Raw genomic sequence first — 11,553 nt, forward strand, 5'->3', positions numbered from 1 at the left:
AAAAAGACATTTATGTACATTGGATCATAAATGGCTTTAAGTAACCATAGCCGTTTTTCCCCTCTAACTTTATTAATGGATAGCTTATTATAATTATTTGTATTTAAGTAGCACCTAGAGGAACGAATCGGGATCTGGTTCTGATTTCAAATCGAGGTATAAAACATTAATTAAACATTATTTATATTTTTTTAAAAACCTGAAAATATTCTTTGAGGGCTTTTTCAATTCATGTTATTAAATAGTATTTCCAGGATGTTTTAAGTCTGCTTTTCAGTGATCTGAACTATACACACTTCAGTATTCAGGTCTGTGCTTACTTTGCATGGCCATTGCTCGATGTAATCATTTGTGTAATAGTATTGCAAATCTTTGATTTTTGTGCAGTCATGAGACCATTTGGTGCCAGTTAGCAGTGTGTATAGACTAATCATGGCTCTGGACATGTACAGTATAATACTGATTTTCATAAACACGAGTCGTACTAACAGTCAGTTATATGAACGCTTTTTCCCCAACCAGGGTATGAGGGACCCCATAACAAAAGTGATGTCAATTAAGAACAAGTTGACATCCCTTCACAGGCCAGTGCCGTCAGTGCATTGGAAGTCGCTTTACAGAGCTTAGAGGGACAAAAAAAAGCAATTCAGAGCACCATCCTGCAGCTTATGTACTGTACCTACTATAATTTTGAGATGTCCAGTTTTATGAATGTTTTGATTATTATGAATGTCTGTCTCCAGTTTGTTTATAAAATAGGGGTTCTACTACATGCATAGTATTTCATGTGCAAAGCATGTATGTGATTGTACACACACAGTTATCATAAAAAAAAAAAAATCAGCCTTTTTGCTTTTTACCTGCCGAGTACTCCAGAGGTGAGGACTGCAATAAACGCTGATGTCTGAATTTTGAAGTATTCATCTCTGACAAAGATTCATATGCCATGAACTAACCTCAATGTGATCCCAGAGTGATTTTACTAACTAGAAAATGCAATATTTTTTCTTTCAGTTGTTAAATGGATTAATCACTGTTGGCAGTATGGATTGTCAAAAATATTTTTCTTTCTGTCACCAAGAAAATGTACAGGGATATCCTGAAATAAGACTCTTTCCTCAAAAATCAAATACAGGTCATCATTACTAGTAAGTGAATAACTGCTTACATTTGGAAAATACGTCATGATTTGTATTTCAAGAGTTATGCTATCTTCAAAATGTATTAAGGAGGGCCTGGGAGGGAAAATAGTATCTTTCAGATGGTAAGTCAAAGCCACTGGAAACTCATAAGTGTTTACAAGTATAGTATGAATGATTTTATTCTCACACATTCTGAGATTTTTCAGTTTTGTAATACTAAAATAATGCAAGAAATTAATTTAGTTTATCTAAATAATTGTTTGGGGTTCCTGTGTTTTATTATTAAGTTTGCCAGAGGTTTTCATGAGCAGCGTATTCATTAGTAACATAAAAACGAATTACATAACTTTAAACAATTAGTCCTTTGCCATGTCAATGGCCAAAATACGTAGTTCAGACAGAACAGTGCCATAGACTCTTAAATTTTCCAGTCCTTTGTCTTCTGCAGCAAATATCAATAGCTCTAACTCACGGTGCATAGTTCAGTGCAACCTGACCTTTAAAACAGATCAGTATGCGTGTAGATATTATATATAAATAACCTTCTTTAGCATGTGTCTGATATCAACATTATAGAACTTTTGACCTTACGTGTTCAGTGAGCACATTCACCATACCATTTCTTTGGGACACTGACAGAAAAATGCTAAATAGTGAAAAATACTACTGCTACGGAAAGTGAAATCTGACCATTTAAAAAAAAAATTTGTAACAGTGCTCCGATTCTTTATGATACATGATAGCTTTGTAACATCTAACACTTTACATTTCTGACCCTGGCACCTCAGAGGCAAATGGAATACTGAAGTAAGAGATTAAACTGAATTGGGAAAGACTAATGATTATTTATACAATTGAAGGGTTCCATCAAATGCTCATTGATAGTAAATTATATAGACTGTATTGAGGGGTGCCTAATAGGCTGTTGAAGCTTTGACTGTTGGACCGCCTATGATGAAAGTTGATTTTATTCTTCTTTTATATAAATCTCTCCCAAAGCACTAAAATTCCCCAGAAGAGGTGTTTTATTTTCCTTTTTTGGGAAAAAAAATTCAATCTTTAATAATGCAGATTTTGTAATTAAGAAATATGTTAAAATATACTCTGGGGATAAAGAGTGCCCCTGGAAAGAAATGCCACTAAGAACTGTTTGGTTAGATTTGACTGTGAATTTATATTTTTGTGAAATAAACTCTCACAGCCTATGATTTATTAGTTTCACTAATTTGTGTGAAAATTCCAGTGAAAGATGTTTTTAAACAAACAATCCCCTACAGTATTTACAGTTCAAATAATAAACCTTTGGGTTACCAAGCTGAGATAAATGCAGAAGTTGATAGAATGAAAAGTAAAATTAATTGAAAATATTTCCATTGTAATAATAAAATGTTCTCTGTAAAATAGGTTAAAATTGGTTTTTTTACTTAATTGTGTTTTCCACTTGATCATGTGCTATTTTTTTGTCCCACCTATATTAGATTTAGAAACTTTATCTGGAAATATTACCAAAGACACAATGCTCACAAGCCTTTTTAGCTGACAAAAAGTCAATTTGACTGACGTACTAAATTTACCTTACTCTCCTTTAATTTAACATAACATAGGACCGATCCTTCCTTCTCTTCATGTTCCAGTACTTTACAATGTGTATTATTGACTTGTATTATTCAGATTTGAAATTAAAATAGCTTTTTCAATATCTGAACTATAGTAGAAATATATTCTAAAATGTATGCATTCAACTTAATTTTATATCAACCTTTGTGAATAGGTTGTTCTGGGTTCAGATTTAACACCTCTACAAAGTCTTTCAAACCTATTCAAGCTATTGTATAATTAGTATTTTCTTGTGTGTTCTCTAATAGTAGTTACAATGGTTGGCACAGGGATTCGTATTCGTTAAGGAGCTGGGCACTTGGGTGAGTTGTTACATTAAAATTTGTTCACAAGCTAGCCTAATGGTTGTGTCTAGGAGAAGCTGGCACCCAGATGCCATGGAAACAAAGCATTAGAAATGCCTAGATAGATGGATATGTTGCTTCGTAAAACAGATGCAGGAATTTCTGTACTCTGTTGGCTCAAGCCTTAAAAGCATTGTTTAGAGAAGGTATTCTTAGCTTCCTACAACACGTCACATTAGCGTCACGTTCCTAAACCCACAGTAAATATAAAGCATTATTGTAGTCTCGGAACACAGCTCTTTGACTTCCCAGATTCAGACTAAGCACCAAGTTCAGGTCTTCTGAAGAAAGGAAGAAGATATTTCTATTGATGAGAAAAGACCATTCATATTGAATGGACACAGGTCTGCCCTCCCCACACTCAAATTAGACAACATCCTTAGTTTTTGGTTCAAGGAGGGATGAGATAATGCTTAGATGCCAATACCTCATGTAAACTAAAGGGCCTTTCAACATAATAGTATTACTGTGTTTATTTACATTTCATTATAGCTGTTCTCTAATTTCTGGAAGCTTTCTGTAGTGTAACTGCAATTTTAAATATATTTAAGGTTTTTAATTTTATTATAAATGTTTTTCCTCTCTCCCCAGATATTTACCTCAAGTATCCGTAGATCTGACACCTCAGAGCTTCACAGAAAAAGTTTTGCATGGGAAAGATCATTGGGTCATTGATTTTTATGCTCCTTGGTGTGGCCCTTGCCAAAATTTTGCTCCAGAATTTGAGGTGCTAGCTAGGGTAAGTTTTTAACCTATTGACACCAGCAGTTAGTTTGCTTCTGATAAGTAATAATAATACCTACTTCTTATATAGCTTTTCATCAGTAGACTGAGTAGTAGTTCTATATGCCACTGCCATGAAGTAAAATATTTATTTCAAAACTATAAATTGTAGGACATGTCTACACAGTGAGTTACCAGGCAGCAAGCCATGGTGTGAATCTGCAGTGCACCAACTTGCCGCACGGTAATTCGTTATGTGGACAAGTCTTTTATTCCCCTCTCAGTTTATTTCCTCAGCACCATTAGGTACTTGCATATGTGACTGGAGAGAAGTTCTTCTCTAAACTTAGAAAAATCACATGTCCCTCTTCCATGTAATAGAAGGGGACGATAATTTCTAATTTTTTATTTACTTACTTTACTTACTTTAAATACTTAGAAATCAGAGAAATTATGGTCCCCTTCCATTACAGGGAAGAGGGACATGTGATTTTTAAATAGGTCTTGCCAGTCCACTTGTGTTTGTCACCGCAGTATGTCAGTGTTTCATGTACATTAATGAGTTTATCCTCATTACCTCTGTGAAGTAGGCAAGTACCTTATTTTACAGATCAGAATCTGTGGCACAGGCAGATTCAGGGACTTGTCTAAGGTCAGAACCAGTGGTGGCAGAAAAAAGAACAAAACCCAAGTCTCTGTTCAGTGCTTTTGCCTTCCTTTGGTATATAAGAAAGGCGTCCCAGTAGTTCATGTCTTCATAGGGAGACAAATTGGTGACAGCCATGCCTAACTGAGCTCCAAAAGACAAACACAAATTTGAAAGTTGTAGGGATGAGATTCTGTGCTACACCTTTCAAAATGAGCAGCACAGAACTTGCAGACCAAGGCTAAGGGGAGGCTAAAGTGGTTTTAAACTACCTTTGCGCCCTCCAGATTCAGGACTGCTGTAGGAAATGCAGCAACTCCAGCAGTTCTGGGGGTCTGACTAATTTACAGTAATCTCCTGGGGCTGCCCCATGGGCCGCAGCACTGACTGTGGTGCCACTATGGACACACCTCTCCCATATCCCTGGCACACATGCTCCTGCTTCGGGGCTTATTAGGGGGTACTCAGAAGGCAGCCTTTATGGATGTTTTTATGTGTCTGCAGCTCTCATCCTTGGTCTTTCTATTTGAAAAGTGTTATTCAGGCCTCTTTGTTTACGGTTTTTCTTCTTTCAGTCTGAATAAAGATTTTGCTTTTTATTTTCACTCTGTGTAGCAGAGTTTTCAAAACTTTTAAATCGCACCTCAGCTCTTTGTACAGCCATGCAGAAGCCTACACCACCGCATTCTCATTCATATTTTTAGCATTCTAAGTAAATTAAAGCTTGCACTGGTACATTTACACAAACTGCAAATTACACCCCTACTCTACATTTATAGATATAACCTAAGTCTCACTGAAAATCAAGGGGATTTAGGCTTCCAAGTGCCTACATTAATTTTAAAACTGGGACTTAAAGTATTTTTTTTTTAATTTTACCCTTTATCTTCACTTGGTAAAATAAATGGACATATTCTATACCATATTTTTATGTTGTGTTTTTCGTACAATTCCAATTTATAACAAGTTATCTGAGTCGCATGGAAATTTTGAACTTTGCTTATTCTAATGGGGTTTCTAGTAAACAATTTTCTTTTTTAGACTGTAAAAGGAAAAGTAAAAGCTGGAAAAATTGACTGTCAAGCTTATGCTCATACTTGTCAGACGGCTGGCATCAGAGCCTACCCTACTGTTAAATTTTATCCCTACCAAGGAGCAAAGGTAAATATTAGTTTAAATAGTGTCCCCATTGTGTGAACCAATGAGGGGAAGTACTGCTGCTTAACTGGTCTAGCCCCACTACTATTTAAGATTGTATTGTGCTTAATTTTGTACTGGAAATTAAATGTTGAAGTGTATTATAGTTCTTATTTCAGATTGTATTAACATTTATTCCCGAAACTAATCTTTCTAAAGGAAATGAAACACTAAAAATAGATGCTTTTTTAATGATACTTGGAATTTCTGTAGCAGGAAAACACTAGTGTAATGAGAGATAATAGTCATTGTGTCTGATGGGAAAGGAAGCTGCTATTTAGACAAATTGATAGTGCAAAGTAAGGAAAAATTGTAGAGCTAAGTGGGCACTAGATTTCTCATTTAGTGAGAAATGTCACAAGTTTTCACTCCTAAATGGAACAAAAGCATCACATTTCAAAATTTCCTGCAAAACAAAATTTAAAACATTTTTGATCCAGTTGAAAATGCTTTGCTTCAATAAAACAGAACATTTCATTCAGAGTTTGATTTTTATTTTGTATTATATAAAAAGTGAAACAAAGTTGTGTCAAAACAGAAAATTTGTTTTGAGATGATTGAAATATTTTTTCAAGTTTTCTTTCCAAATGAACTTCAGTCAAAAGTGACATTTCTACTAAATATCATGCTTTTGACAAATCAGCATTTTTCAGCCAGAAAAAAAAGCTTTCCATCTCTAGAAAGTCGCCTTTTTCATTAGAAATCATTGGTTGTTGTTAAACTTCCAAGCTACTGTATGGCAAGATCTGTAATTATTTGTTTTGTTTAAGAAAAAGTGTTCAGTTTTCAATACTTTCTAATGACAAAGCTGATTCTTTCAATTTTACTTTGCATTTACAAACAGCCTCTATTGGGCAATATTAAGAGCATGATTCTGCAAATCCTTACGCCTGAAACTAGTCTGTACTCACATAGTAATTCCATTCACTTCTACGGGATTTCTCTCTGAATGAGAGTTTGTCAGATCAAACCTGCAGTAAGAGATTTATTGAATGTAGGTAACAAAGTGATAGATTTCTAAAATATGTATTCATATTTTGAGTAAATATTTTAATATGCATATCAAACATATTCTAGTTAAGCATTGGAGTTTTCCTTAATGTGCATGTTTTACACACACTGGAACTCCGTAGTAATTATTACTGAGGGAGTTGACATTTTATAAAGCACAAACTTTACAGATGCCTCTTTCTCTCTCCGAAGGGTGATAGTCACCTCATTTGGGAGTTTGAGTACTGCATAGGGCCTTGCAGTTGTCTCCAGAATGGGTGTGAATTTCATCCAGCAGTCACCAGATCCATTTCTCTTCAGTAGAGAAGGCATGAAGTGATAATAATTTACTCTTCTCCCTCTTTTTAAAGAGAAATGTTCTTGGAGAACATATAGACAGCAGAGATGCAAAGGGCATAGCTGATCTTCTGACTGAAAGATTAGCCGTCATTAAAAATAAAGGAAAGAGAAAAAAATCTTCTAGAAACAAGGTAGGAAACTTGTGGCCTTTGTGAAGACATGTATTAATGTAAAGAATAGCTATTTAAAGAATCTTGATAGCCTTTCATCTTTATGTCCATAAAATGTTGTATTTTTATATGCAGTCTTGGTCTAGTTACAGTATTTACTGAGTCAGCTTTTCTGCTTGTTTTGATGGTCACAGCACAGTTCAGTGGTACTGTCACAGAACCAGTTACTACATCCTCCCTGAGGCTATTTTTGCACTATTCCTGCCAAAGTTGAATGCAATGTAAAAAGGACCATCCCAAGGGGCCATTCATTAGCTGGGGTTAGTTGGAAAAGTGTGCTTTAGCCAAGCCCCTTATACTGGGTATACCTACTCTGCAATGTAATCCCTAGTTTAGTAGAACTAGAGTTAGCAGACCCTGGGTTTGTTAACCTAGGGCTTGAGCATCTACATTTATTTGTAACCCTAGATTAGAAATTGTTGAATCCTGGGTCCCAACCTGGGGCTCCAGTGTCCACTGCATTTTGTGGGCCTGAGTCCAGCCACCCATATCCCAGACTTCATAGCGCCTTCCCAAAATGTGTCCTCTCTAGCCCTTTGCTAGTGGTGCAGTGAGAGAAAACTTGATTGTCCACCAGACTTGACAGTCCAGAGGACAAGGAAGGTCAGCCCATGGTATTCTGGGATATTTTGGGCAGGCTCCCAGAGCACAAGTCCAGTGGGGCTGTGTCTACACTGCAGAGCAATAGGGCTTGAACACTGGATTCCAGCTTGACTCGGAATAAGACCCTCCACCCCATAGGGTTCTGGGACCATAAGTCAATGTGATTTGTTTGTAGAGGGTGGGAAATTAGTCTTGAGCTAGAGTTTGAATCCTGGTCTTGCACTGGAGGGTAGACTTACCCTGAGCCTGGCAGGCAAGGGGACATAGGTACAGAGGGATATTAGCCCAAGACTAATATTTCTGTGTTTCAGCAGGAAGGAAATATTAAATTATTAAATGTCAAAATTGGAGTTTGCTAAATGTTTGTCCAGCCAAGTTACGGTGTTAAAGAGCTAGTGCAAAAAAATGTAAAATTACTGGTGTGAAGAAGAAAAAAAACCGGAGTATCAGTACTTTTGGATTGTAATTTTGTTTATTATTATTATTACCAGGATGAACTCTGATATTGAAGAGGATAAAAGTCAGAGTATACTGAAGCTGTGACAAATAGAAGGCACCATGATGAAAATATAAGTTAGACTAATTTCATGATAGGAAAAACAGAAATGAACCTTAGTTTGAATTCATGGACACCAAGGCTTGTCCACATGAATTCTATAAAACTTTGTGGCGGGAGTTGTTCTATTTGTTGTGTAGGGATTACAAGAATTTGGGAATAGTCTGTGTCTGCCCCACTTGCTGAAGTTTGTGTCTCTTAATCAAGGGCTTAGACAATAGTGGAGGCTATTTGGTTTTCATCTACCCTCTTGTATTACATCTCTTCCCTCACACTCCACACAAATGTTGCATTCAACCTGTGGACGAGCATGTAATCAAGCCAGCCAAACTTTCATTTTCACACAGCAGAGTGCATTGTCCCTTCCTGAACACTGAGGAATCGTCTGCCATCAATGTGAAGGAAAAATAATCTTATCTCATGATAGAAGTTTAGTTTTGGGTTTTTAATTTTGTAGTAATTCACCAAGCAACCCGTAGTTGGATAAGTTTATAGAATCAACAAATCACCTTTCTAGTAGAATATTGCTATATTTTACCAGCTGAGGTGACAAAAGTTTTGAAGAGCTTTGTCTCTTTTTTTTCCTAAATTCATCTTACCACATTAGGATTTCAAAACTCAATGTTTAACTCAAATACAAATGTGTTATACCACTGAAGTATCCTGTACAGAATTCTCAGCTTGTTTCATAGTAAAGTTGTTCCAGTTTATCTTTAACTCAGATGAATACGTGGGACACATCTTTTTAACTTGTTTTGGTATAACCACTGTCAAACCCTACGCCCCCAGACACCTTTGAAAATCTTCATCATGAAATATGGTCCTGACCCACAGTGCATATTTCCCTTTTTTGTACAAGTGCCTTCTGAATTTTGACTATTTCATAATGGACATTTAACATTGTTCATGTAGACACTGAGGTAATTCTTTGAGTTATTTTTTAAAATTGTGTATGCGACAAAGGATTCTATATGCACCATTTGCACTTAGCAATGTTTAAATAGTTTTACATTTCAGTTTTACTGGAGTCCACAAAAACTGTCTCCTGTAAGTTAAATTTCTTTGAAAAGATAGTGATCTTTGAAATGATTTATTCTTTTCTAAAATATATATTAGCCACTGCCATATGAGGTTTTCTCCCCGTTTCCACCCACCCAGCTTTGGCATGATTGAACCTACTGTAGGTACCATAATGATTAGTACATCAGAAATTCCTAAGAGGTCCTGTCCTCACTGAGTAATTTATATAATAAATTAGAGCGTGACACACATGAAAACAAAAAGTGACTCTCGTCAGTCTGAGGTACCCAAACTCAAATACTTTTTACCCCATGTTTACAGTTACTTATATTGCTTGCAGGATATTTAATACATATTACCAGCCATAGACCCCCCCCAAAAAAAGTAGTACATCTCTTTCTTTTATCAAGGACCCTTCCACACTCAGGAAAGTGTCAAAATTTATGTGACTTCAAAACAGTCAAGCTCTTTTGTCTTGGTCAGTGCCTGTTTAACTGCAACCTCATTTCTCACGTTCATCCCCTGGAGGAAAGGCAGAAAGCAATGGATGTCATAGTTATACGTTCTTGGATAATATTTTTCGAAATTCATTCCAGCAGAACTACAAACAGTAACAGAGATGTTTGGACAGTCTTCCTTGACTTGCAATTAATAGTTATAGAAATTTTAGGACAATAAGTATGAAGAATTCACAGCATTCTTCTTGATTAAAGTAATAGGACCATAAGAACCAACTGGCTTAGTTGGACTGTAGCCCTTTTAACACTTAGGCTTTTCTTAAATGAACATACAGATTCAATAATATTCCCTCCCATGTTAGTCCTTCCAAACTTGTATTGATAGTATGGAAATAGAATACTGTTGTGCCCATCAGAAGTGTCCAGTCCACAGAATATCAGTATTTGGTAGCCCAAGAAGTCTACAGATATGAGACCTCACCTTGTATAAGAGAAGAAATACAAAATGGGCTATGAGGAGGTAATTTGTCTAAGTAAAGTGAAAAAAATGGTTTAAGATTTAATTTGATGTGAAGGAGCTTGTGTAGAAGTCTGTAGTCTGGAAAGATTCTTGCCACACCTCTGAAATAGCATAATTTCAAGACATGAAATGAAAAAAAAAATATTGTATAAACTGTATTTTACATTTTTAGGGATTTGGTCTTGAAGGTTTTTCTTCTACCCTCCAATAGATCTCTTTATGCTTATGGTTTAGAAAAATTACTATAGGATGCTGTATGTTTTCAAAGACTTTTGTAAGGTTTTATTTGGCAACTGATTTGTCTGCCAATTCTTACTGTCAAAGCCTAGACTTAATTTCTATCTGTGCAAAATACTATTCTTACATTATTTAGCTTGCTTTTTTTAAGGCACATTTACTTTCAATTGCTAATATCACAGCTATAATTTTATGCTAGTAATCTATAATTTAATCAAGTTTAAATGCACTGTCCAGGACACCTACAATAGCAAGATCACTAAAGAAGAAGATCCTGATTCTGCAAGCTGTAGGATAAATTGCAGGATATTGGCCCTCAAAGAAGCATTGGGAAGAGTCAGAACCAGTCGCTCTGCTGTTAGAGTGAAAACAAATGGAGATGCTGAAGAACTCTGCTAACAAAATGAGAAAATGGAAAAATTTTGCATAGAGAATTAAACTGACAATTTAAAATACCACATGGTCTCTAATACAGAAGAAGCAGGCATTTCAAAATAAACTGTGTAACTGCTGTTTTGATATTTTAAAGTGTAGTGTTTACATTAAAAAATTCTTCAAAAGAACACACCTAATAGCCTTTTTGTATATGCAATAAACTGGAAGATGAATCATGATTCGTCTATAAACTGGATGCTCTGATTTATGAAGTGATGTTCAATGGTTCCTTATTTCCTCTCCTCTGAAGAAACAGATACAATAAAGCTTGAATCCTACCCATCCCCACCAGCAACATTACTCCACCAACACCATAGCTTTCTCCCTCTGTGGAAATGTTAGGATACCCAGCCCTGATGATTCTTCAACTGTTTCCTTTTTAAATAACATTCAGTGCCCCTTGTCTCACTCTCAATCCACCACTCATGCTCCACAGGATGGAGAAATACCTGAGGTGCAAAGGATTTCTTTGGCTGGAGACCATGGAATGTCTTTCAGTCAAGCCAGAGCACAACCAGCACTCTCCAGGGCTTCA

General features: G+C 35.9%; 1 protein-coding gene across 3 annotated transcripts in view; it reads left to right on the forward strand.

The window, feature by feature from the left end:
• Positions 1 to 11,146, forward strand: part of DNAJC10 (DnaJ heat shock protein family (Hsp40) member C10) — a 36,337-nt gene extending 25,191 nt beyond the window's left edge. For 2 of the 3 annotated variants that reach the window (XM_048869753.2, XM_075117994.1), the window contains exons 18-23: positions 1,015 to 1,148; positions 3,008 to 3,061; positions 3,695 to 3,842; positions 5,514 to 5,633; positions 7,031 to 7,150; positions 10,821 to 11,146. In XM_048869753.2, coding sequence (XP_048725710.1) covers positions 1,015 to 1,148; positions 3,008 to 3,061; positions 3,695 to 3,842; positions 5,514 to 5,633; positions 7,031 to 7,150; positions 10,821 to 10,982 — 738 coding nt within the window. In that variant the 3' untranslated portion in view covers positions 10,983 to 11,146. Of the gene's footprint in view, positions 1 to 1,014; positions 1,149 to 3,007; positions 3,062 to 3,694; positions 3,843 to 5,513; positions 5,634 to 7,030; positions 7,151 to 8,283; positions 9,494 to 10,820 lie in introns of those variants that run through there. The other variant, XM_048869754.2, reaches the window with a different exon arrangement.
• Positions 11,147 to 11,553: the final 407 nt, after the last annotated feature.

The sequence above is a fragment of the Caretta caretta genome, chromosome 11 (genome assembly GCF_965140235.1).
Source record: "Caretta caretta isolate rCarCar2 chromosome 11, rCarCar1.hap1, whole genome shotgun sequence".
NCBI lineage: Eukaryota > Metazoa > Chordata > Testudines > Cheloniidae > Caretta > Caretta caretta.